Source organism: Orcinus orca, chromosome 8 (genome assembly GCF_937001465.1).
Source record: "Orcinus orca chromosome 8, mOrcOrc1.1, whole genome shotgun sequence".
NCBI lineage: Eukaryota > Metazoa > Chordata > Mammalia > Artiodactyla > Delphinidae > Orcinus > Orcinus orca.
The window spans coordinates 52367775-52393001 of record NC_064566.1 but is presented as its reverse complement, the minus strand read 5'-3'; the positions used below and the strand labels follow the sequence as shown (position 1 = coordinate 52393001).

Genomic DNA, 25227 nt, shown 5'->3' with positions numbered 1-25227 from the left:
ACAGCATTTGTCTTTCTCTAACTTATTTCACTAAATGTAATATTTTCTAGGTCTATCCATGTTGCTGCAAATGGCATTATTTCATTTTCTTTATAGCTGAGTAATACCACCAGTTTACATTCCCACCAATAGTATACGAGGGTTCCCTTTTCTCCACATCTTCTCCAACATTTGTTATTGGTAGACTTTTTTTTAATATTTGTAAATTTTTATTTATTTATTTATTTATTTATTTATTTATTTATTTATGGCTGTGTTGGGTCTTCGTTGCTGCACGCAGGCTTTCTCTAGTTGCAGTGAGCAGGGGCTACTGTTTGTTGTGGTGCACGGGCTTCTCATAGTGGTGGCTTCTCTTGTTGCAGAGCATGGGCTCTAGGCATGCAGGCTTCGGTAGTTGTGGCTCACTGGCTCTAGAGCACAGGCTTAGTAGTTGCGGTGCACGGGCTTAGTTGCTCTGCAGCATGTGGGGTCTTCCCAGACCAGGCTTGAACCTACGTCCCCTGCATTGGCAGGCAGATTCTTAACCACTGCGCCACCAGGGAAGTCCCATGGTAGACTTTTTGATGATAGCCATTCTGACAGATGTAAGGTGATATCTCATTGTTTTGATTTGCATTACTCTATTAGCGATGTTGAGCATATTTCATGTGACTGTTGGCCATCTGTATGTCTTTGGAAAAATATCTGTTCAAATCTTCTGCCCAGTTTTCAATTGGATTATTTGGGGTTTTTTGATAATGAGTTGTATGAGCTGTTTGTATGTTTTAGATATTAACCCCTTGTTAGTTGAATCATTTGCAAATATTTTCCCCCATTCCACAGATTGCCTTTTTGCTTTGTCAGTGGTTTCCTTTGCTATGCAGAAGCTTTTAAGTTTTATTAGGTCCCATCTGTTTATTTTTGCTCTTATTTCTTTTGCCTTAGGAAAGTGATGCAAAAAAATATTGCTATAATTTATGTCAAAGAGTGTTCGGCCTATGTTCTCTTCTAGGACTTTTATGATTTCAGGTTTTACATTTAGGTGATTAAACCATTTTGAGTTTAGTTTTGTATATGGTGTAAGAGAATGTTCTTTTTTTGGCTGCACTGCACAGCTTGCGGGATCTTAGTTCCCTGACCAGGGATTGAACCTGGGCTCTTGGCAGTGAAAGCATGGAGTCCTAAACACTGGACTGCCAGGGAGTTCCCAAGAGAATGTTCAAATATATATATATTTTTTTACATGTAGCTGTCCAGTTTTCCCAGCACCACTTACTGAGGAGACTGTCTTTTTTCCATTTATATTCTTGCCTCCTTTGTCATAGATTAATTGACCGTAGGTGTGTGGCTTTATTTCTCAGTTTTTTATTCTGTTCCATTGATGTATGTGTCTGTTTTTGTGTCAACACCATGCTGTTTTTGATTACTATATAGCTTTATAGTATAGTCTGAAGTCTGGGAGGGTTATACCTCCAGCTTTGTTCTTTTCCTCGGGACTGCTTTGGCAATTCTGGGTCTTTTGTGTATTTTAGTATTATTTCTTCTAGTTCTCTGGAAAAAGTAATGGGTATTTTGATAGGGATTGCATTAAATATGTAGATTGCTTTGGGTAGTATGGCCATTTTAACAATAGTAAAATCTTCCTATCCTCCAGCATGGGATATCTTTCCATTTCATTGAATCATCTTTAATTTCCTTCATCCATGTTTTACAGTTTTCCAAATAGAGGCTTTCACTTCCTTGGATAAGTTTATTCCTAGGTATTTTTGGATGTGATTAAAAAATTTTTTTAATTGAAATATAGTTGCTGTACAATATTATATGTTAGAGATGTACAATACAGTGATTCCTAGTTTTTAAAGGTTGTACTCCATTTATAATTACTATAAAGTAATGTCTATATTCCCCGTGTTGTACAGTATATCCTTGGAACTTGTTTTATACCTAATAGTTTGTACATCTTTCTTCTCTACGCCTATATTGCCCCTTCCCCCTTCCCTTTCCCCATTGGTCACCACTAGTTTGTTTTCTATATCTGTAAGTCTGCTTCTTTCTTATTATATTCACTAGTTTCCTGTATTTTTTAGATTCCACAACTAAGTGATATCATACAGCATTTGTCTTTCTCTGACTTACTTCACTTAAAATAATACCCTCCAAGTCCATCCATGTTGCTGCAAATGGCAAGATTTCATTCTTTTTTATGGCTGAGTATTAGTCCATTGTGTGTGTGTGTGTGTGTGTGTGTATACCACGTCTTCTTTATCCATTCATCTGTTGATGGTCACTTAGGTTGCTTCCATGTCTTGCCAGTTGTAAACAATGCTGCTATGAACACTGGGATGCATGTACCTTTTCAAATAAGTGCTTTTGTTTTTTTCAGATATTTACCCAGGAGTAGAATTGCTTGGTCAATGGTAGTTCTATTTTAAGTTTCTTGAGAAACCTCCATACTGTTTTCCACAGTGGCTGTACAGTTTACATTCCCGCCAACAGTGCATGAGGGTTGTCTTTTCTCCACATCCTCTCCAACAATTGTTATATTTGTGTTCTTTTTGATGATAGCCATTCTGAGAGGTTTGAGGTGATATCTCATTGTGGTTTTGATTTGCATTTCCCTAATGATTAGCAGTGTTCAGCATCTTTTCATGGGCCTGTTGGCCATCTGCATTTGCTCTTTAGAAAAATGTCTTCAGTTCTTCTGCCCATTTTTTAATCAGGCTGTTTGGTTTCTTTGATGTTGAGTTGTATGAGCTATTTATATATATATTGGATATTAATCCCTTATTGGTCATATCATTTTCTCCTACTCAGGAGGTTGTCTTTTCCTTTTTTCAATGGCTTCTATTGCTGTGCAAAAACTTTTAGGTTTAATTAGGTTCCATTTGTTTATTTTTGCATTTATTTCCTTTGGTTTAGGAAACAGATCCAAAAAAATATTGCTATGATTTATGTCAAAGACTGTTCTGCCTTTGTTTTCCTCTAAAAGTATTACAGTATCCAGTCTTACATTTAGGTCTTTAATCCATTTTGACTTTATTTTTGTATATGGTGTTCGCGAACGTTTTAACTTCATTCTTTTAAGTTAGCTGTCCAGTTTTCCCAGTACCTCTTATTTGAAGAGATTATCGTTTCTCCATTGTATATTCTTGCCTCCTTTGTCATAGATTAATTGATCATAAGTGCATGTTTTTTTTCTGGACTCTCTCTACTGTTGCATTGATGTCTCTTTTTATGCCAGTACCATAATGTTTTGATTACATTGTAGCTTTGTAATATAGTCTGAAGTCAGGGAGCATGATTCGTCCAGATCTGTTATTCTTTATCAAGATTGTTTTGACTATTTGGGTTCTTTTGTGTTTCAATACAAATTTTAGTATAGTTTGTTCTGGTTCTTTGAAAAATGCCGTTCGTATTTTTTTGAATTTTAATATCCTTATTGGAGTTTAATTGCTTTACAATGTTGTGTTAGTTTCTGCTGTACAACACAGTGAATCAGCTATATGTATACATATATCCCTATATCCCCTCCCTCTTGAATCTCCCTCCCACCCTCCCTATCCCACCCCTCTAGGTCATCAGAAGGCATCAAGCTGATCTCCCTGGGCTATGCAGCAGCTTCCCACTAGCCATCCACTTTACAATTGGTAGTGTATATATGTCAATGCTACTCTCTCACTTCGTCCCAGCTTCCCCTTCCCCCCCCCGTGTCCATTGATAGCTTGATAGGGATTGCATTGAATCTGTAGATTGCCTTTGGTAGTATGGTCATTTTAACAATATTGATTCTTCTAATCCAAGAACACGGTATATCTTTCCATCTGTTTGTCGTCTTCTTTTTCTTTCATCAGTGTCTTATACTTTTCCGAATACAGTTCTTTTGCCTCCTTAGGTAGGTTTATTCCTAGATATTTTATTCTTTTTGATGTGATGGTAAATGGGATTGTTTCATTAATTTCTCTTTATGATAGTTCATTGTTAATGTGTAGGAATGGAACAGATTTCTGTATGTTGATTTTATATCCTGCAACTTTACTGAATTCAGTGATGAGCGCTAGTAGTTTTCTGGTGGTGTCTTTAGGATTTTCTGTATGTACTATTGCATCAGCTGCAAATGGTGACAGTTTTACTTCTTCCTTTCCAGTTTGGATTCCCTTTATTTCTTTTCATCTCTGACTGTCGTAGCTAGGACTTCCAAAACTATGTTGAATAAAAGTGGCTAGAGTGGACATCCTTGTCTTGTTCCTGATCTTAGAAGAAATGCTTTCAGCTTTTCACCTTCGAGTATGATGTTAGCTGTGGGTTTGTCATATATGGCCTTTATTATGTTGAGGTACAGTCCCACTATGCCCACTTTCTGGAGAGTTTTTATCATAAATGGGTGTTGAATTTTGTCAAAAGCTTTTTCTGCATCGATTGAGATGGTCATATGGTTTTTATTCTTCAATCTGTTGATGTGGTGTATCACACTGATTGATTTGTGTATATTGAAGAATCCTTGCATCCCTGGGATAAATCCCACTTGATCATGGTATATGATCCTTTTATTGTTGGATTTGGATTGCTAGTATTTTGTTAAGGATTTTTTCATCTCTGTTCATCAGTGGTATTGGCCTGTAATTTTCTTTTTTTGTCATATCTTTGTGTGGTTTTGGTATCAGGGTGATGGTGAACTCACAGAATGAGTTTGGGAGTGTTCCTTCCTCTGCAATTTTTTGGAATAGTTTCATAGGATTGGTGTTAACTCTTCTCTAAATGTTTGATAGAATTTGCCTGTGAAGCCATCTGGTCCTGGACTTTTGTTTGTTGGACTTTTTAAAATCACAGTTTTAATTTCAGTACTGGTAATTGGTCTGTTCATATTTTGTATTTCTTACTGGTTCACTCTTGGAAGATTGTACCTTTCTAGGAATTTGTCCATTTCTTCTAGGTTGTCCATTTTATTGTCACGTAGTTTATTGTAGTAGTCTCTTATGATCCTTTGTATTTCTGTGGTGTCAGGTGTAACTTCTTTTTCATTTCTGATTTTATTGATTTGAGTCCCCTCCCTTCCTTCTTTGATGAGTCTGGCTAAAGTTTTATTAATTTTGTTTTTCTTTTCAAAGAACCAACTTTTAGTTTCATTGATCTTTTCTATTGTTTTCTTCATTTCTGTTTCATTTATTTCTGCTCTGATCTTTATGATTTCTTTCCTTCTACTAACTTTGGGTTTTGTTTGTTCTTCTTTCTCTAGTTGTTTTAGGTGTAAGTTTGGGTTGTTTGAGATTTTTTCTTATTTCCTGAGGTAACACTGTATTGCCATAAACTTTCCTTTTCTAACTGCTTTTGCTGAGTCCCATACGTTTTGGATTGTCGTGTTTTCATTTTCATTTGTCTCTAGGTATTTTTTTAATTTCACCTTTGATTTCTTCAGTGATCCATTGGTTGTTTAGTAGCATACTATTTATCCTCCAAGTGTTTGTGTTTTTTACAGTTTTTTTTTCTTGTAGTTGATTTCTAATCTCAGCGTTGTGGTCGGAAAAGATGCTTGATAAGATTTCAGTTTTCTTAAATTTACCATGGCTTGCTTTGTGGCCCAGCATGTGATCTGTCTTGGAGAATGTTCCATGTGCACTTGAGAAGAATGTGTATTCTGCTGCTTTCAGATGGAATGTTCCATAAATATCAATTAAGTCAGTGTGATCTAATGTGTTATTTAAGGCCTGTGTTTCCTTATTGATTTTCTATCTGGATGATCTGTCCATTGATGTACGTGGGGTGTTAAAGTCCCCCACTATTATTGTGTTACTATTGATTTCTCCTTTTATGGCTATTAGCATTTACCTTATACATTGGTGTGCTCCTATGTTGCATGCATATATATTTACAATTGTTATATATTCTTGGATTGATCCCTTGATCATTATGTAGTGTCCTTCTTTGTCTCTTGTAACAGTCTTTATTTTAAAGTCTATTTTGTCTATATGAGTATTGCTACTCCAGCTTTCTTTTGATTTCCATGTGCATGGAATACCTTTTTCCATCCCCTCACTTTCAGTTTGCATGTGTCTCTAGATCTAACATAAGTCTCTTATAGGCAGCATATATACAGGTCTTGTTTTTTTAACCATTTAGCCACTCGTTGTCTTTTGGTTGGAGCATTTAGCCCATTTACATTTAAGGTAATTATTGATACGTATGTTCTTACTGCCATTCTGTTAATTGTTTTGTTTTTGTTTCCATAGGTCTTTTTTTCCCTTTCTTCTTTTGCTCTCTTGTGATTTGATGACCATCTTTAGTTTTATGTTGAATTCCTTTTTCTTTTTTGTGTGTATATCTATTACAGGTTTTGGTTTGTGGTTACCATGAAGTTTTTGTATAGCAGTCTCTCTCCCTCTCCCTCTCCCTCTCTCTCTATATATATATGTAGATGTATATATATATATATGTGTGTGTGTGATTGTATTAAGTTGCTGATCTCAATTTCAAATTCTAGTGATCTGTTCTTCCGTACCACTCTTGATTCCTTCTAGTGTATTTTTCATTTCAGTTATTGTATTCTTCACCTCTGTTTGATTGTTCTTTATATTTTCTCTTTTTTAAAAAAACTAACTTCTCCCTCTGTGCATCCATTGTCCTCCCAAGTTCTTTGATCACGTTTACAATCTTTACTCTGAACTCTGGCCTGCAGATTTTCTGATGAAAAATCAGCTGATAGCTTTATAGGAGTTTCCTTGCTGCTTCTTGTATTCTCTTTAATTGTTGTGATTTTAGTTACAATGTGTCTTGATGTATTCCTCTTTTGAGTTAATCCTGTATGGGACTCTCTGTGCTTCCTGAACTTGGATGTCTGTTTCCTTTCCCAGTGAGGCAAGTTTTCAGCTATTATGTCTTCAGTTGTTCTCAGCCTCTTTCTCTTCTCTTTCTGAGACCCCTATAGTGCAGATATTTGTGCACTTGATGTGGTCCCAGAGGCCTCTAACTGTCCTCATTTCTTTTCATTTCTTTGTCTTTTTTTCTATTCAGTGGCAGTGATTTCCACTACTCTGTCTTCCAGCTCACTGATCTCTTCCTCTGTGTTATATAGTCTACTATTGATTCCTCATAGTGTTTTCATTTCAGTTATTGCATTCTTCATCTTTGTTTATTCTTTATATTTTCTAATTCTTTGTTTAAAAACTTCTAACTTCTCTCTCTGTGCATCCATTCTTTGTCCAAGTTCTTTTATCATCCTTATGATCATTACCCTGAACTCTTTCTCAGGTAGATTGCCTATCTCCACTTAGTTTTTCTTCTGAGGTTTTCGCTTGTTCCTTCATCTGGAACATGTTCCTATTTCACCTCATTTTGCCTGTTGCTGTTTTTATTTTTATGGATTTGGCAGGTTGGTTCTGTTTCCTGGCTTTGGAGAAGTGTCCTTCTGTAGGAGATGTCCTGTGTGTCCCAGCAGTACACTACCCTCTCATCACCAGAGCTGTGTATGCTGTGTGGATCTTCTGTGGCAGGCTGACTGTGTGTGAGCATGTGGGTGGTCTGCTAGACTTGATTGGTCCCCGGTCCTGTTGATTGCCAGACCCTGCCTTGTGTGGAGGCTGCCTGTCGCTGGTTCATAGGACCCAGTCATGAGGTGGCTGACTGCAGAACCTTGGGGTGCCCTGGGTTCAGCTTACTGGTGGGCAGAATCAGGGTCCAGGAGACCTCAGTCTATTGTGTGTCCACTGGTGGGTGAAGGAAGGTTCTGGGGCTAGTCCTGGACTACTGGTGGGCAGAGATGTTTCCTGGGGTCTGGTTGCAGGGCGCAGAGGTCCTAGAGGTGGTGTCAGATTGCTGGTGGGTGGGCCGATTCCTAACACAGTTGGTTGTGGGGTCTGGGGTATCCTGAAGTGCATGTCGGCCTGCTAGTGGGCAGGCCAGGGCCCAGCCATTCCCAGGGCAGGATATGGCCTCCTAGTGGGTGGGCTGGTTCTGCAGGCTGCAAGGCTGTGGTTTTCTTGTGGCTGGTGTCTGCCTGCTGGTGGGCAAAGCTGGGTCTGACGCTAGACCAGGTTCTCTGGTGGGCAGGGCCACGGTCCAGCAGGTCCCAGGGCAGGGTCTGACTTGCTATTGGGCAGGCCATGTCTGCAGACTGGGGGGCTGCGGTTTTCTTATGGCTGCTCTCTGCCCACTGGTGGGTAAAAATGGGCTGAGGCTAGAGCAGGATCCTTGGAGGGTGGGGCTGGGTACAAGGGATTATGGGGCTGGGGCCTGTCCACTGGTAGGTGCAGCTGGTTCCCAGTGCCTCAGGTCTAGTGCCTGCACCCTGGTGTATGGGGCCAGGTCCTGGGCCCTCTGGTGGGCAGGGCCATGTCCAGGTGTGGCTGTGGGCTCAGGGGTTCTTAAGGCAGCCTGTCTGCTCGTGGGTAGGGCTGTGTCCTTTCCCAGTTAGTTGCCTGGCCTGAGGCCTCCCAGTACTGATGTCTACAGACTGTTGAACCAGGGCATCACTGCATCCTGGGACTAATAAGCTAGAGGGAGGATTCTAAAATGGCGCTTGCCAGCACCAGTGTCCACATGGCAGAATGAGCTCCCCAGATGGCTGCCACCACTGTGTATGTCCCCAGGGTGAGCTCCAGTTGCATCCTGCTTCTCCAGGAGACTTCAAGATCAGCAGATGGGTCTCATCCAGGCTCATACCAAATTACTGCATCTGCCCTGGGTCCCGGAGTGTGAGATATTCGTGTGTTTTACGAGTGGGGTCTCTATCTCCCCCAGCCCTCTGGGACTCTCTAAAGTAAGCCCTGCTGGCCCTCAAAGCCAGATGCTCTGGAGGCTCATCTTCCCAGTGCAGAAGCCCTGGTCTGGGGAGCTCAGTGTAGGGCTTGGACCTCTCACTTCTTTGGGAGAACCTCTGCAATTGTCATTTTTCTCCTGTTTGTGGGTTGCCCACCCAAGGGTATGGGACTTGACTATGTTGCAACTCCATCCCTCCTACCCATCTCATTGTGGTTCCTTCTTTATATCCTTAGGCATAGAAGACCATTTCTGTTAGCTTCTGGTCCTTTTCATCAATGGCTGTTCCGTAAATAGTTGTGATTTTGGTGTGCCTGTGAGAGGGGGTGAGCTTAGGGTCTTTCTACTCTACCATCTTGGCCAATCCCCGGTCTTGAATGGATGTCTTTATGTGGGAGCATCCATATGTAGGCTGGGTGTACCCAGTGTCTTTGGGGTGATGGCTGGATCTGATGTGGATGGCAGCCACGTCTTTCCTCAGGGTGTGCTGGCCACTAAGATGAGGGTGTGGCTGGTGTTGGATTAGCTAGAGCCTCCAGCAGTGTGTGAGGCAGGACTTCCCCTCTGCTCAGTGGCCACCGTCACTCTGTCGGGGGTGGGGCCTGCTGCCTAGTTGCTGGAGCAGAAGCCCTGAGGGTCCAGCTTGAGCTGGCTCCTTTCCCTTTAAGTGTGTGTTTCCCTTCTCCCCACACTGGGGCCTTGCCCTGAAGGAAGGGAGTGCTGAAGTACACGGGGCTTGTGCCCTTATAGAGGTCCGGTGCTCCTCCTGTGTAGGCGTCTGCAGCTCCACTCAGCTGCAGCCCAAGGTCACATCTTTTCCCCGTTATGGTTGGCCCAGATCCAGTGCAAGGTTGTGGCATAGAGTGGGCAGGGCTGGAGCCTTCCCTAGGCTGGGACTGGGGATCACAGTGTTTTGGTTCAGGAATTGAAGCTCTGCTCAGCTGTCGGAAGTTGGGCTGCTTCTGTAGTGCTATTTGAGTAAGTGCGACAGTGGCTGCCACCGCCCACCTAGACCACACCCCAGGCCCCCCGAGCCACCTCTGCAACCCTAGATGGAGTCTTTTCCCAAGACCTGACTGCCCGAGATCCCGTGCCAGGCTGTGGCATGGAAGAGCGGCACTGGGGGGGTTCTCTCGGCTCGCATTGGGGGGTGCGGTGCGGCGGCAGCTGCTAGGCAAACCTCTCTCCACCCTGTCTGGGGGTGAGCCTGCACCTGTGCGCTCCTCCCAAGTGGAGTCTAGGCTTCCTCAGCCTTTCTATCTGTCCCAGCACTTCTCCTCCCTGCAGGACCCCTCGTCCCCTCCGGGGACACTCTGTCTGTGGCTCAACCCGCTCACTCCCCACCCATGCGATCTCCCTTTTCCTCTTAGTCCCCTCCCCGGGGCACAGGTCCTGACCAAGTGCTTTCCTTCTGTCCTACCTGATTACGTGGGAATCTTTCTTGCAGCCTTGGTCGTTTAGGAGTTCTTCTGCCAATTTCCAGTTAGTTTTCCATGAGAACTGTTCTGCATGTAGATGTGGTTTTGATGTGTTTGTGGGGTCAGCTGAGCTCCACATCCTCTTACTCTACCATCTGGATCCCCCTCCTGAAGCACTAGCCTAGGTCCTCACATTTCTAAAACTTCATCTCATGGGTTTAATCTTTGGTCTGGCCCATCCTTGCACCCCCAGCCTCGTTCTGCACCAGCCACCCTTTCCCTCTGCTTTTAGTCACACTAGCCTTCTTTAAATCCTTCCAACAGGCATTCCTCCTCTTTGCTGTGAGACCTTTCACACATTCTTCTCTTTGTATGGAACATTTCCTCTCTGCATTAGAGTAAGTTTAATACTAGCTGCTGCGACAAACTTAAAAATGTCAATGACTGAACACAAAAGTTTATTTCTTGCTTTTACAAAATCTATTGTGGATATTCCTGGTTGGTAGGTGGCCTTCCACATGATCCTTCAGAGAGCCAGGTCCCTTCTGGCTATGGCTCTGTCATCCCATGGGACCTTAAGAGTACTTTATTGGATCCTATGCAACTGGTGGATAGATGATTGAGTGAGGGGAGGGTGGTGAGAGATGTAGAGGATCCTACAGGAGGTTTTGAATGGGCTGTACCTGGAAACGGCATTTATCACTTCCACCCAGGTGCATTGGCTAGAACTGAGTCATATGCCCAAATCTAGCTGCCTAGGAGGCAGGAAGAAACAGTCTAGCTGTGTGCCCAGAAAGTAGAGGGAATGGCTTCGGTTAACCCAGAGATTTCTTTGACACATACTACGTCCCCCGCTGCATTCACTGATTACCTCCTGCCCGTCCTTCAGATCTCAGGGACGCCTTCTCTTACCTCTGTGACTAGGTCAAATCACCCTAGTCCTTCATGCGCCTCTCTTTTGTGGCAGTAATCACTGTTGTAAATTCATGTTCCTTTGTGTTACTGTTTCTTCTGTGCTTGTTTCCCACTAGGTACTGTTCCTCGGGGATAGGAATTGTATCTGTTTTGCTCAGTCCCAACCCAGTGCTTGGTACATGTAGTCATTCAGTAAATATGTGTTGACTGAAGGAACCAAAATGAAAGAAAATGAATAGGTAATTGCCCCGTGAGCGCCTACTGCTACCCAGTGTGGCTCCAGAGGAAGTCAGATTGAAATCCCACTCCCAGCCCTTAGTGCTATCTGTGGGTCACAAATCTGACTCAATACCTTTCAGTGTGTCTAGGCATCCGAAAGGCCACTGCCCAGCTCCTGGCCCCTCTGATACTATTTCATTGCTAATAGACACCCTGCCCAAGGTTGTCCCCAGATGTTCCAGCCACTCTTCTCAACAAGGACTGTGTATTTTTCTTGCCCTTCAGAGGCTGGCCTCATAGGGGTAGTGTGGCGTCGGGGCCCCAGACAGCCACAAGGTCTCCCTCACCCCACTGGCTCTGCTTATCCCTTAGATGCGTGTGTCCCCCTGACCTCCTGTCCCCTATCCCTCCCCAGAACAGGCTTTAGTGAACGAGACTATCAGTGCTGTTGACAGACTGACCGGGTGTGTAGAGGTTGCACTGAGGAAGGTGAAGTGTCAGACAAAATGTATCCTGAAGTCAAAGTCCACGCCTTGCCAAATTTCTAGCCTCCTTGGGAGACAAGTACTAAATGTATTTGTTCTTATTATTTTGTCACCAGCATCCTTAATATTTGGTATAAGCTACTTATCCAGTGTGGAGAAGGGAAAAAAATTCTTACCTTTCAAATGTGAAACAGATGGTGGAATTTTTTTTTTTTTTTTTTTTTTGCGGTACGTGGGCCTCTCACTATTGTGGCCTCTCCAGTTGTGGAGCACAGGCTCTGGACGTGCAGGCTCAGCGGCCATGGCTCAAGGGCCCAGCCGCTCCGCAGCATGTGGGATCTTCCCGGACCGGGGCATGAACCCATGTCCCCTGCATCAGCAGGCGGACTCTCAACCACTGCGCCACCAGGGAAGCCCAGATGGTGGAATTTTGAACAGGAGGGGCAAAGGTATTCTGAGAGTGAACAGGTGAAACTGCAGGATAAGACACTGCCCAGCAGTAAGTCCTGTCCCTAGCAGCCTAACTCCTCCAGCCCCACCCTCGCCCCAGACCTAGCAAGCATGCAGCCCTGCATTGTGGGGCCCTGAAGCATTTGGGCAGAGGTGAGGGCGGTGTCGATCTGATGCTCTCCCGCATTCCTTACAGATTGCAAAGGAAGATGCCATTCTGCCGGTAGCTCTCTTCCCATCTCTCTGCAAGCTCATCTTTCATAACAACCCTCTGGTGGCCCATACACGAGGTATGGTACCCACAAACCTGCCCCCTGAACCCAGTCTCCAAGAAGCAATGTGGGCCTCCTCATCCCTACCTCAGGGCTAAGCCCTGCTCTGCGTCGTGGGTGGACAAGGTTCATAGTGCATTGGGGGCTGTAGAAAACAACAGAGACCTCTGAGCACATGCTCTGCACTAACTCATCCTGACAGCAAACCTGTGAAGTGGGCATTTTTGTCCCCGTGCACAGTAGATGAAACTGAGGATCAGAGAGGGTCACAATCTACCCAAGGTCACACAGCAACAAAGAGGCAGTGCTGGGAATGGAGTACAGAATTATCTAGATCCTGCATGGGCTCTATAATGACACTTTGCTTTGTGGGACAGGTCTGTTGTGACCTCACTCCCCACTTCCCAGTTAGGGAGGAGTGGGAGGCTGAACTGCTGAGCCCTCCCCACCCAGAGCACGCTGAATGCAGTAGATGCTCTGTCAGTACTGGAACCCACTGTCCAAGATGCAGCAGCTGGAGGCATTTTAGAATCCTGGGCCCTGGAGTGACACTAGGGTATTCTAATCTCTACTCTACACTGTCTTCATTGCCTTGGACAAATTCCTTAACCTCTCTGTGCCTCAGTTCCCTCACCTGTCAAATGGGCATAATATAGGTACCTACCTCCTAGAGCTCGTGCGAGAATTAAGTAAGTTTATACATGTACATGAACAGTGCCTGGCACACAGAAGCCCCCAGTAAAATGTTAGCTAATAGTAATCTTATTTTCCCACCATGGCTCCAGGGGTCCCTCCACTGCTAAAAAGCTTCCTCCAGGAGCAGCTGGGAATCCACTTAATTCGAAGGAAGATGGTAAAGGCTAAGCGTCACATTTTGATGCCTCGGAAGGACTCTCGGAAGGTAAGCCTTCAAAGGCAGGACCCTCCAAGCCCAGGGGGAGTGTAGCCTATTTTAATGCCTGCAGACCAACCTGACAGCAGAGCTGCTCCCTCCCACAATATCTGGGATCCCTCTGTTAGGTTTGTAGCCGCAGTTTTGTCTTCTCCTTCCCTCGCTCTCTTACATACAGATATACCCAGGAGAGACAAGACAGCCAGTCAGAGACCCAAAAGTCAGAGTAGGGAGGAGCCGGGGAGGGCATTGAGTCTGACCCCCTAATTTTACAGAGAAACTGAGGTCCAGAGAAGACACTGTGGAGAAGTGGAGAGAAATCAGTCAGAAGACCCGGGTGAGAGTCTGGCTCCATCATTTTTCTAGCTGCCTGAACTTGGGCAAGATTTCCACTCTCTGAGCTTCAGCTTCTCAACTCTAAAACCTCTCAGAGCTGCTGAGAGGACTGGATGAAGCAACAGATATAAGAACACTTTATAAACTCCCCAAACCCCTACGAATGCAGGTTATAGTCACCTGTGGTAATCGTGAATGGCTGCACCAGGCCTAGAATACACATCTCCTGCCTGAATCTTAGGAAGCGTTTCCTACCGTTGAGAGCAGTCTGCTCCCTCAGTACCTCCCCCAGCTAGTGGTCTTAGATTGGCCTTCTGGGATGCCGTAAAGTAAGTCAAATCCCTCTTTCATCTGAAGGATTTCAGAAATTTCTGTGAAATGCTGCTCCCTCCTGAACTTTAATCTTCCTATAGCCAAAAGCTGGACTTGGCATTGCTGGTCCCGAAAGTTAATTAGTTATTCCCTGCCCAATGCCGCCCCCCCCCCAACCCCAGTCTGCTTCTGTACAGCCAAGCTCTTGTCTTGAGCCCTCAGAGGACCAGAGCAGCATGTAAAACCAGAAATAGAAATTCAGAGGGTTTCCATCATCTTTCCCCTTGTCTGTTGCCTCCTCTAAGGATCCTGCTACTTCCCTTCCCATCAGCCAGCTGGGAAAGGGCACAATCAGTGAGCCGGATGCTAAGTACATAATCCTGTCTCCCACGTACAGAACACCCATGCTGAGAACTTGCACACAGCTACCCTGTAACCCTCACCATGGACAAGGAAACAGGCTCAGAGAGGTGAAATAACTTATTTGTTAAAAGGTAGTGTTGGGGTCCAGGGGCACCGTTACAGTTCCAACTAGTAGAGGATAAACACCAAGTATCAGTGGCCGAATGAGAAGCACATCAATGCTTTGTGAATCTAGGCAAACACCATCTAACCTCCAATGCAGGCTAGACTGGAGAGTGTTGTGTGGCCTGCAGGCAGGTTGGAGATGCCTACATGTTCCCTGTGTGCTCCCAGAGATGGGCTGGATGTACAGCCTTTTACTCACTCAGTTACACAGACCAAGATTGCTGGCCCTCCCTCATACTAGGCATAGACAAGACAGGGGGAAAATGGAGACCCACCCAACGTGTAACCAAAAAACTGTATGAGGCCTCTATGTGTGAGAACACAAATGGAAGATAAAATGGCCTGCCCTTGATGCGCAGCAGTCCAGCCCATCTGGGACACAGGGTCCAATGACTCTCAACCTCTGACCAATCAGATTATCCAGTCTTCCCTCAGGAAAGTGGTGGTGGGATAGAGAAAGAGCGTCCCCAGCACTCCTCCAGCACAGACCTGTGAGAGGGAGGAATAAATGTGGCCCCTTCTCCACCAGCCGGCAAATGACGGCACTTGGTGTTTTGGACACTGAGGCATGAGTTCTGAAAAAAGACTCTGGGTCCCTCAGGCTTCAAGTCTAAACACTGAGATTTTACATATTTCAAAAAGGAAATATTTTCTTAAAAAGAATCCTATTTTATAAAATCCTATTTTGTAAATCCTATAAATCCTATTACATAAAAGTCATCCGTCACACTCCCTAGTTTGTTAGGTACATTTGTGCGCACCATCTCATTTGGGAGAACTCTGCAAGATAGGCAGGCAGGGACTATTCTCCCATTTTGTAAGCTCAAATGATAGACTGCGCTTGAGATCTTTCCACTGCACTGCATGGCCTGTCAAAGTACAGATAGATAGAAGTGGACCAAATACCTTTGACAAAGAATAAAAACAATTCACTGTATAACTAGGGAGGGGAAGCAGAACTAGGCCCAGATGAGGGAAACTGGGCCCATGGCTGTCTCCTGGCAGATGACGCAGAGGAGGAGGGTGACAGGCTTTTGCTAACTAAGGAAGCTGAGCAGTTCAGTGAGAAAGAAGTTATTGCCTTGGGTCTAAACCCTGAGATTTGCCTTACATAGGGGTCTTTATATGAGGTGCAGGGACTAGCACCCTGAAAGGGGCCTGGTGCTGCTGCCTTCCGGAGAACGTGGGCCCACCTCCCCCAGGCCCTCCTAGGAGTCCCCGAGGGGAGTCAAGGGCACTGTGGGACACCTTGATCAGAGGAATGAGGCTGCTGTAGGCCAGAGTGATATGGTCAGGCATCTAGAATGAGGCCTGGAGCCTCTGCCACTGAACAACTCTGTGACCTTGGACAAGTCATTTAACCTCTCTGAGCCCCAGTTTCCTTATTTATAAAATGAGGACACTTATTCACTGGGTAGTTTGAGGTGTAAATAAAACTACATGTCATGTATGGGGTACATCGTAGATGCCCAATAAGTGTGATTTTGCCCCCTCCCTCCCCCTATGAGACCTCACCCAGTGCTTTGACCACTATACCAGTTAGCCTTAGGCTGGTGATATCCAGGAGGAGAGATTCTGATTAGGAAGCAAACCAATTCAGCCCTTCTTCCATGACAGGTGAAAACCCAAGTCCCAAAGGTGCCAAAGCAGCCTCTGATTCTCCATCACCCACCCATGACCACCATGACCACCATGACCACCATGACCACAATCAAGTCTTCCTCAAAGGAGATGCTGGAAGCAGAGGCAGAGTTGACTAAAGAGCTGCCCACCACCAAGACCATTTCTGTGGAGCGAAAGATGCCCATCGAGGGCCCGGAGGGCCTTCTCCTCTCCCACCGGGCCTTCGTGCCACTGCCTCCCATCTGCTCCGACTCCACTGTGCATAGTGAGGACACATCCCGCCGGAGCAACGCTGCTGGCCGCCTCAGCCCAGACCACCCGTCAGATGAGGACACCAAGAGCACAGAGTCCATCTTCTTGACCCAGGTACCTGGACCCACCTGCCCCTGCGCACTTGTTCCCAGCTCCCATGTGTTCCTGTCCAACCCTTAGACGGCTGGACTACTGTAGGCAGCTGGAACTAGGCACAAGGCAGTTCTGGAAACCAGAAAGCACCCTTGGCAGAGCCTGCAAGCCCCTTCTGGGAGTTCCACTGATCCAAGGCTACTGGTAGGGACAGCCATGGGGACAAGTCATGGTCCTGTGGCACAGACAACATCTGGGATTTGGCTGGGGCGTTGGTCAGACCAGTTTCTTGGAAGGGTTTGCTGCTGCCTCTTCCTATCTGCATAAGGTCACCTCACTTCTGATGCTGCATCTGAATCCTGGGAGCACAGATGGATGAGACATGGGTCCTGCCCTCAGGGTGTCCTCAGTCTAATAGGGGAGATGGACAGGAACAATGCATGCAGTCAGTGCTGAGACTGAGGAAAACTCAGGGGCTGGGAGCCTAGAGGAAGGAGGGATACCTTTGTCCTAGACCAGGAGGGCTTCCTAAAAGCAGTTCAAATGAGCTGAGCTTTGCAGGCTGAGTAGGAGTTAACAAGGTGAAGAGCTGGGCAGCAAGGACACTGCAGGCAGAGTGAGCAGCATGAAGCAGGGTACAGAGGAAGGAAATTAAAATGGTACATACAGAACGATGAATGATTCAGTGTAAATACAGTAGAAAGGTGACATGTAGGAAAAGGGAAGTTTAGGCTGGAGGAGTTGGTAGGGCCCCCTTGAACTTTATTATTGTAACATTATTATCCTCCCATCTTCCTGCCTCCAGTCTTGCCCCTCCAATCTGCCAGATCTTTCCAAGATGTATATCCACCCATAAATTATCTAACTCTCTATTCATCTCTTACTTGTTCCACACATGACTTATAGTGACATACAAATTCGTACAATATAAAAGTATCTTTATGAACTAAATCAGAACCTTCTTGGAACAAAACAGAGTATAAACAAACAAGTATTTAAAAATAATTGAGATAGTTGGATAAAAGGAAGATATGCACAGGAAAGGAAATAAGTGCAAGGCCAATTCTGTCACTCAAATGTGCACATCGTGCACTGCCACTCTCATAATAGAGGTCTATTGCCAAAATGCAGTTCGAGCTTCCTAGCGGCCTAAGCAATACAGTCAATTATGAGTCACCATGACTGAAAAAAACAATCCCCCAATTGCCCAAGCTATAACCTCCAATACAATGTTGTCTTTTTCCTCCTGATCTTAGCACACAAACGTTCAGTCTTTCATCATTAACTGTGGGTTTTTCATAAATGCCCTTTATCAGGTCAAGAAAATTTCTTTCTATTCCTAGTTTGTTGAATATTTTGTCATGAAGAGGTGTTAGATTTTGCCAAGTGCTTTTTCTGTGTCTGTTGCGAAATGTGGTTTTTGTCCTTTACCTATTGATATATTACACTAATTGATTTCCAGATGTTAAATCAACCCTGCATACCTGGGATAAATCCCACTTTGACATAGCATATCATCCTTTTTATATGTTGCTGGTTCCGTTTGCTAGTATTTGGTTGGTATTTCTGTGTTATATTCATAGGGATATTGGTCTGTAGTTTTCCTTTCTTGTGATGTCTTTCCCTAGTTTGGGTTTCAGGGTAATACTGACTTCAGAGAATGAGTGTTCCCTCTTCCTCTATTTTTTTTTTTTTTTTTTTGGAAGAGTTTATGAAGGGTTGGTGTTAATTCTTTAAATGTTTGGTAGAATTCACTACTGAAGCCATCTGATCCTTGGCTTTTCTTTGTGGGAAGTTTTTAAATTACTAATTCGATCTCTTGTTATAGGTCTACCCAGATTTTCTATTTCTTCTTTAGTCAGCCATAAGTTTTAACTAAGGGTATAACAACATTCCTACTGGTTTCATAACCATCACAGTAAGGCTAAAAAAGTGAATTCAGACAATATTCACTCACCCCTTTTAAAACTCTTCCATGGCTTGCCATTACAGTGAGGATAAAGAAAATACAAACAAAAACAAAACAAACACCCTCAGCTTGGCATTTAAAGGCCCTTACTGAGCTGGGCCCTGCTTATTGCTCCAGCTGCCTATCTCTTTATGGTACCCTCCAACCACACCAATATTTTACTCCCCGCAAATGCACTTTGCTGTGTCTTAACTTTGCATCTTTGCCCATGCTCTTCCCTGCCTGCCACAGTCCTCCTTTCTCATCGCTTGCCGCCTACCTGGGGATGGCTTTCCTGGTTCTTCCAGACTTCACTCAGGCTAAGGCAACAACCCTCCATTGAGCTTCCTGGCCCCCCAGGCTGGTTAGGTCTTCCTGTGGGCTCACCCTGAACCCTTGTGCTCTCTCCTGTGACAGCATTTATCACAATGTATGATAATTTCTGTTTTCATGTCTGCTTCCTCTCACCCCAGTCTGGGTTCTTGCCCATAACAGGACCCAGCATGGGGACCCACACAGAACTCAGAAGTGTTAAGGGAATGCATTTTCTTTTTCTTCTGGGGCACAGGTCAGTGGGCTGTCTTCCTCCATCTTCCAGAGGGATGATACAGAGATAAAGGAGAAAGACCAAAGACTACCACCCACAGCACCCAGAGAGGTGAAGAGGACTCAGAAGAAGCTCCCATCTGCCTCCTTCCCCAGAAAGTACCATGGCTCCGAGGAGCTGCTGACAACCAAGCCTGATCCAGCCTTCACTGAGCCGAAAGGTACGTGAGGAGAATGGCTCGGGGCAAGGGGCTCTTTCCATGGCCCAGAGCAAGCCAGGGCAAAGCCAAGGTGGGTGCCAAGCCTCTTTTCCGGGCCAGGGTGTCATCTTCTGTCTGAATGTCTGTCAAAGGGCCCCTGAGGGTGTTCTGGTTTGGAGCCCTACTTGTCAGGACCCCTGGCCTGGACCTTCATTGGCTTTTGGGGAATCACAGCTGTTCAGAGATTCCAGCCAGTCTGGACCCAACTGCTTTGGTTGGAAAAGTCTCTCCAGGAAGGGTGTGATGAACAAACACTCAGACTGGTCAGATTCCCAAGGTCCTCCCCAGCCCAGTTAATCTCCAAAGCGAACATCCAAAATCCTCCCTGTGTGGTTTGAGACAAGGGAGGCAGTGCCTCGTCCGGCCCCTTATTTCAGACTCTGCTGTATTAACAGAATCTGCAGTGGTGCTCAGCTGTGCTCTGTTGGGTGTCATTCTCTGCAGTGTAACCCCCTGAGGTTAATGGGTTACTTGGTGTCACTCCCTTTCACCACTCCTATGCTATTTTTCCATCAGGATCTGTGCACATAGGAAACAAGTATTCACTGAACAAATGATGGAACTTCTGGCACCACAACAGATCAGGGCAGGATATGGGAACAGTGTTTTCTTCTTGGAGGCCCTCATCTTTTTACCCAGGGCTGCTATGAAATGGGGAATGAAGAAATTGGGGGAGGCATCCAGGAGGAGGGGGATGGACCTTGACCTTGTCTTTTTGCCCTAGGAATCCAGAAGAATGCACAGGCCTTGCAGCACATGCTGAAACATCCGCTCGTGTACCGCTCCTGCAAGGCCAGGCTGGACACTCTTCAGAAACACTATGTTCCCAAGGAGAAACGGGTAAACTTCCACCACACTGTGTATGTGAACTGCCCCTCAGGACCCCACAAGTACAGAGGTGGCTGTCACCTTGGGACCTTCAAAGAGCCATGCTTTTCCCTAGTGCCCCCAAGTTCTCCCCTGCCTGTCATTGTGACTGTATGAGGAGGTGAGGCCATGAAAGTCTGAGTAGAAGACTGGGACAACACTGTGCTCTCTTACCTCCCGTCAGACCCAGAGGATCCCTATTCCACCCCCCCGGAAGACTCAAGCCCAGCTGCTGGATGACATCCTCATTCGCATGCGGGACCCCCGGAACATTACTGAGGCACCACTAGGTACGGCTCTGACCCCCAGTCCTTAGCTGCCAGGATCCAAGATCTAGAAGTTTACTCACCTGCTGGTATAGGCAAAGGGCTTGTGTTGGAGCAGGAAGGGCCCTTAGAGAGCATCTGCCCCAGACCTTCCTGTGTGCAGATGGAGAAACTGAGGCCTGAGTGAGGCAGAGAGTTGCCTAAAGTCACACAGCATGTTACCAACGGCTTGAGACAGAATCAGAAGGGGACACCTCTGGCTTTCTAGTGCCCAAACTGGAGAGACCATTTTCAGGCCCTTAACATCCTCTTCCCACCCCCTCCCACTTTCTGAGGGGCTCTGGACCCAGTCCCCGCTGCTCTGGGCTAGGTGGGACCCAGGGTGACCTTGGTGCCCCTCCCGGCTTTTCTCCCTGCAGGAGCTGTCCTGTGCCAGCGGACAGAGCAGCAGCTGGTGAACCAGAAGCAGTACCTGCAGGCCAAAAGGCTGCTGAAGGAGTTTCGTGCGCGGTACCGGCGGCTGGTGCGCTGCTCACTGCGGTCGGTGTTCGGGGCCACGGCACCACCCCAGGTCCGCCTGGCATTGAGCGAGGGCCAGCCTAAGAAGTTCGGCCCCTTCCTCGAGTTCATGGATCAGTTCTGCCAGGAGCCCACGGCCAGTGACTCGAAAGGCTAGGGCTGCGCACAGGGCCATGTGCGCCGCCCCACCTGCGCCCCACACCCTCCGCAAGGGCTCCGTGCCCTTGACTGCTCCCTGGGATGGGTGCGGGCCTCCGAGCTCTGCTCAGCCTCACTCGCCGGCCGCTGTGAGTGGGGAGCTCGTCAGGACCGCCCTGCCCTGGGCCGGGCAGGAACCGGCACCTGGCCCAACAGCAATAAAAAGTGGGTGCATAGAGCAAGGTAGGCCTCATGCCTTTTTGGAGCCTAGGCCAGGTTGTCGCACTGGGGAAAGAAACCCCAGCTGATGCGCATCCCTAGAGTCCTGTGGGAAACCTGCCTGAGTCACACAGAGTGATAACACTGTGTTATCCCACAGAGCTGGGATAAGCAGTAGGACAGAAAACAGGGTCGATGAAACAGAAACAGCACAGAATCCAAAGCTCAGAGAAGTTAACTAACTTGCCCACAGCCACTAGTGAGTGAGTGTGTGTGTGCACGCGTGTGTGCGTAACAAAACTCAGGCCTCTAGGCCCCCAAAAGCCTCTAGGCTTTCTCTGTTGGGCAGCTTTTTCCACTGTCAGGGCAAATGTGGGGAGAGGGAAGAGAGAGAGGATTGGGAATTTCCTTATTAGATGGCCATGACCACAAAGTTGGGACAAGTTGAAGGGAGGGCTTACATGGAGTTTCCCAAGGTTTTCTAATCCAGGACATAAGCTGAAGTCCCATATGCAAATACAGTGGGATGTGGCTCTAAAACAGACCCTGGGACTGTGCAAGGTCAACCGGGACTCAGGTTAAGTAAGCTAGTTCTGGCCAAAGCAGCCTATGGGGTTGCCCCATTCTTATGAATGCATAGTAGTCAGCACCTGCTATAGAGGAGGGTCAAGAGAAGGCCACTGGGCTGAATTGCAGCGATGTGCATTTGGGTGTGGGTGCTGGGTGTGACCTAGTCACCTGGGCTGCTTTCCTGGAGGTGCCTGCCTGGGGAGAAGGCCTGCAGTTCCCAGGGTCCAGGAAGCAGTGGCATAAGGATTAAGGACCCACAGCAAGGCACCAACTCCCACAACCTAAGGTGCAATTAAGACGATTATAGAAATACAGTCTTGTAGCCACAGGTCTGTGGTGCAGTATCTGCTGTATTTCAAGTGCGAGACTATTAGGACACAAATGTTCGCATATTATCACACTCAACCAACCACAGTCACATACATGTGGCCAGTTACATATTTACACCAAGCTGTGGTCATACCAGACACACATATTCAAGTTCAGACGGTCACATACACGATCACATACAGTCCCATACACATATCAAGTTACAAAGTCAGTTACGTCTCACTCATTCACACAGGCACCTGGACAGATTCAGGTAATAAACACAGTGCTACCCTCAGCAGCACACATGTGCTGGGGCATGTTGCTGACTTACCACGTTGGATCTTCTAGGCCCAAAATCATCCTTCTGCTAATGTTAGGAAGGAGAATCCACCCCAACATTCACACTGTAAACCTCGCTAGGTTCAAGTTCGGGAGATTTGCAATGCTCCCTTCAGCCAGAAACACTATCAAACCATAAGCTCTCAGGCCTGAAAGGCTCCTGGGAACATCCTATCCCAGCCTCTAGGTAGGAAGCCTCTTGCAATCTCCCCAACAGATCATTCAGCTCCTGCTTGCACATCTAGTGACAGGGCGCTCATTCCCTACAAAGGCTGTCCCTTCCTTTGTTGGGAAAACTATTGGATGGCTCTAGCCATTGGACTAAGCATCAGCCTAAGGTCCCTCAGTAGTCCTAACTCTGCTTTTGGGCCCAGAGTATATCTGCTCTCTCTGCCCCGCCAGGCTGGCCCTTTACCGATATGAGACTATCCTGAAGAGGATATACCTATCTAGGCCAGACGCTCTTAACTTTCTCTGTTATTCCACATGGGATACCATCTGAATAAACTGGTTCTCCTATCATTCTGAATGCCGAAGCAAGACATTCCAACACAGGGCATCTCCCAGAGCAAAGATATAGCCCCAAACTCAAACACACGTAGTCTAAGCTCAGCTCAGATTTGCCTGAGATTGCTCTCCAGAGATGAGACTGACTAGAAACAGAACATTCATGAGTTTGCTTTACTGTATTCTCAACTTGGGCCTCTCCTCAACCTGGCAAGCCTGTACTGAAGAATGCACTTTGGTATTGTTTAAACAACACATCATCCCATTTGATCCCTTAGCAGAAGCATCCCTGACAGGGCACGCCTGTTCTGAGTCCTCTGTCTTTGTCAAAAAGCTCCTTGTGATGAGCTGGAGGGGAGGCAGCCAGCAATGGCAGTGCCAAGGGTCTGGGCCCCTTCTGCAATCTAATGCAGACAGCAGGTTGAATGAAACCAAAATCCAAACCATTTTCTATTTCTAGGCTGGAGGGGATAAGGCCCTAAGGACAGCTGTTTATACGAAGAACTAAGAGTAAATAGTACATCAGTCACACACAGACAAAAAAATCCATTAGTTGGCATTTAAGATAATCATTTTCCTTTACATAGTTACCCATTCTCATTAGGACTTGAAGGTTCTGCTGGAGGTTAAGGGTTGAACCCACTGAGGGAAAGCCCTGCTCCTACTGTTGGCACAGCTTGGAGAGGGGGCAGGGCCAACAAGGGAGAATCTGCTGCCGCCGTCTGGAGCCGGGCCCCAAAGCTGCTCCTGAGCTCTCATGGCTTGATCTTTGAGGAGTACATTCCCTGTTTCTACCCCTTATTAAATGAGAGGAAAGGAAGAAGAACAAGCCTGGCCTTACCTTGGCTTTGTCCAACTAGTTCTTAAGACACCAGAAAAGGTAGAAAGGGAGCCTGCCCCCGGTTTGAGGTTCCCTCCCACAATTACTGAGACAAGGCATTAAGGAAGCATTTTCTCACAAAGCAAAATGTGTAAATATTTTTCTTAGGAAAAAAAATACTGATAATACATAGAACAATGTGCACATTCAGTCTTGGCACTTTTCCTTCATCCAATTTAACCAATTTCTAAACTGGTGACTTCTGTATATATTCACTGTGGATAACGTGTAAAGATGCATTTCTGGATCATCTTTAGAGCAAAGTCTATTCAGCATCCTCTTTTCCTAGAATCCCACCCCCACCCCTCCAAAAAAAAAAAAAGACCTGCTTTCTCATTGAGTCACAAGAATTTATAAACAGCTATGCTCACTTCTAAAAGCCAAGTCAAAAGACCAATCTGGGTTGATAAGGAAAAGGCTGGCTGAGAAAAATTAAGTCCCTAAGGAGTTCTTGATTTTCAAAGAAAAGTGAAGGGTTGGTTGGGTTCTAATCCTTGGTAGTTAAAATAACAGCTATTCCAATCACTTCCCAAGATTTCACATTCACATTACTCTCACTGTGGGGGTTTTCCCTGCCTGGGTGTGTATTCAGGGGATCTGGGTACATTTTAATTCTAACTGAAAAAAGCAGGAAGAAAAAACTTAAAACAATCATTCGGGTGTCCCCCTCATTAGCAGATTGTGTGTGTGTAACTTAGAGGACTATTCATTCAGACCCTAGACAACTACAGTACAAATATGACACAGGGCACTGAACCTCAAGTTCCTCATTTCTTAAAAAAAAAGGGCATCAGGGGGTATAGTTTGACTTGGATAATTTCCATGCCCATTCCAGCTACATAACATTTTATGATTATGATCCAGCCTTCATTTTTCTTCCCTTCCTTACCTGCTTGCCTTCCATCTCAATGGAAAGCCACGCAGGAAAAAGGAAAGGAATCCCAAGTTGCTGCCAGCTCTGGTGAGAGGTCTGGTTGGGGAAGAGGTTAGTAGGTTACTAAGTTGACAGTGAGCCTCCTCTGATCATGTCAGTGATCCACAACCTTCCTCATTTCTTGGGGCTTTATGCTAAAAGCAGCTCCTAAAGAGATGCTATTGTCCTATAATCACCGGAGGAGAAAAATCATTCTCCACTGGTAAAATTACTTAAGAAATGGAGAGCAGTATTGCAATCAAATTCACAAATACTGATGGGGGTATGTAAAATGTTCAAGGGTGCTGGACAGTACCTTGAACGGGCCATCCAAGATCATCACTATGGTCTTTCGTGAAACCATTAACGAGCTCTCCAGCCACACATGCATTCAAATACATTCCAGTAGACACTGAGCTCA

At 45.9% G+C, this 25227-nt stretch overlaps 1 protein-coding gene across 8 annotated transcripts in view; it reads left to right on the top strand.

Annotated features, from left to right (window-relative positions):
- The window catches only part of XRRA1 (X-ray radiation resistance associated 1), a 103168-nt gene extending 78984 nt beyond the window's left edge, over nucleotides 1-24184 (top strand). For 7 of the 8 annotated variants that reach the window (XM_049713656.1, XM_033405712.2, XM_033405716.2 and 4 more), the window contains 7 exons: nucleotides 12411-12504; nucleotides 13272-13387; nucleotides 16172-16543; nucleotides 19039-19237; nucleotides 20001-20116; nucleotides 20328-20433; nucleotides 20829-24184. In XM_049713656.1, the coding sequence (XP_049569613.1) occupies nucleotides 12411-12504; nucleotides 13272-13387; nucleotides 16172-16543; nucleotides 19039-19237; nucleotides 20001-20116; nucleotides 20328-20433; nucleotides 20829-21085 (1260 nt within the window). In that variant the 3' untranslated portion in view covers nucleotides 21086-24184. The remainder of the gene's footprint in view (nucleotides 1-12410; nucleotides 12505-13271; nucleotides 13388-16171; nucleotides 16544-19038; nucleotides 19238-20000; nucleotides 20117-20327; nucleotides 20434-20828) is intronic. The other variant, XM_049713660.1, reaches the window with a different exon arrangement.
- Nucleotides 24185-25227: the final 1043 nt, after the last annotated feature.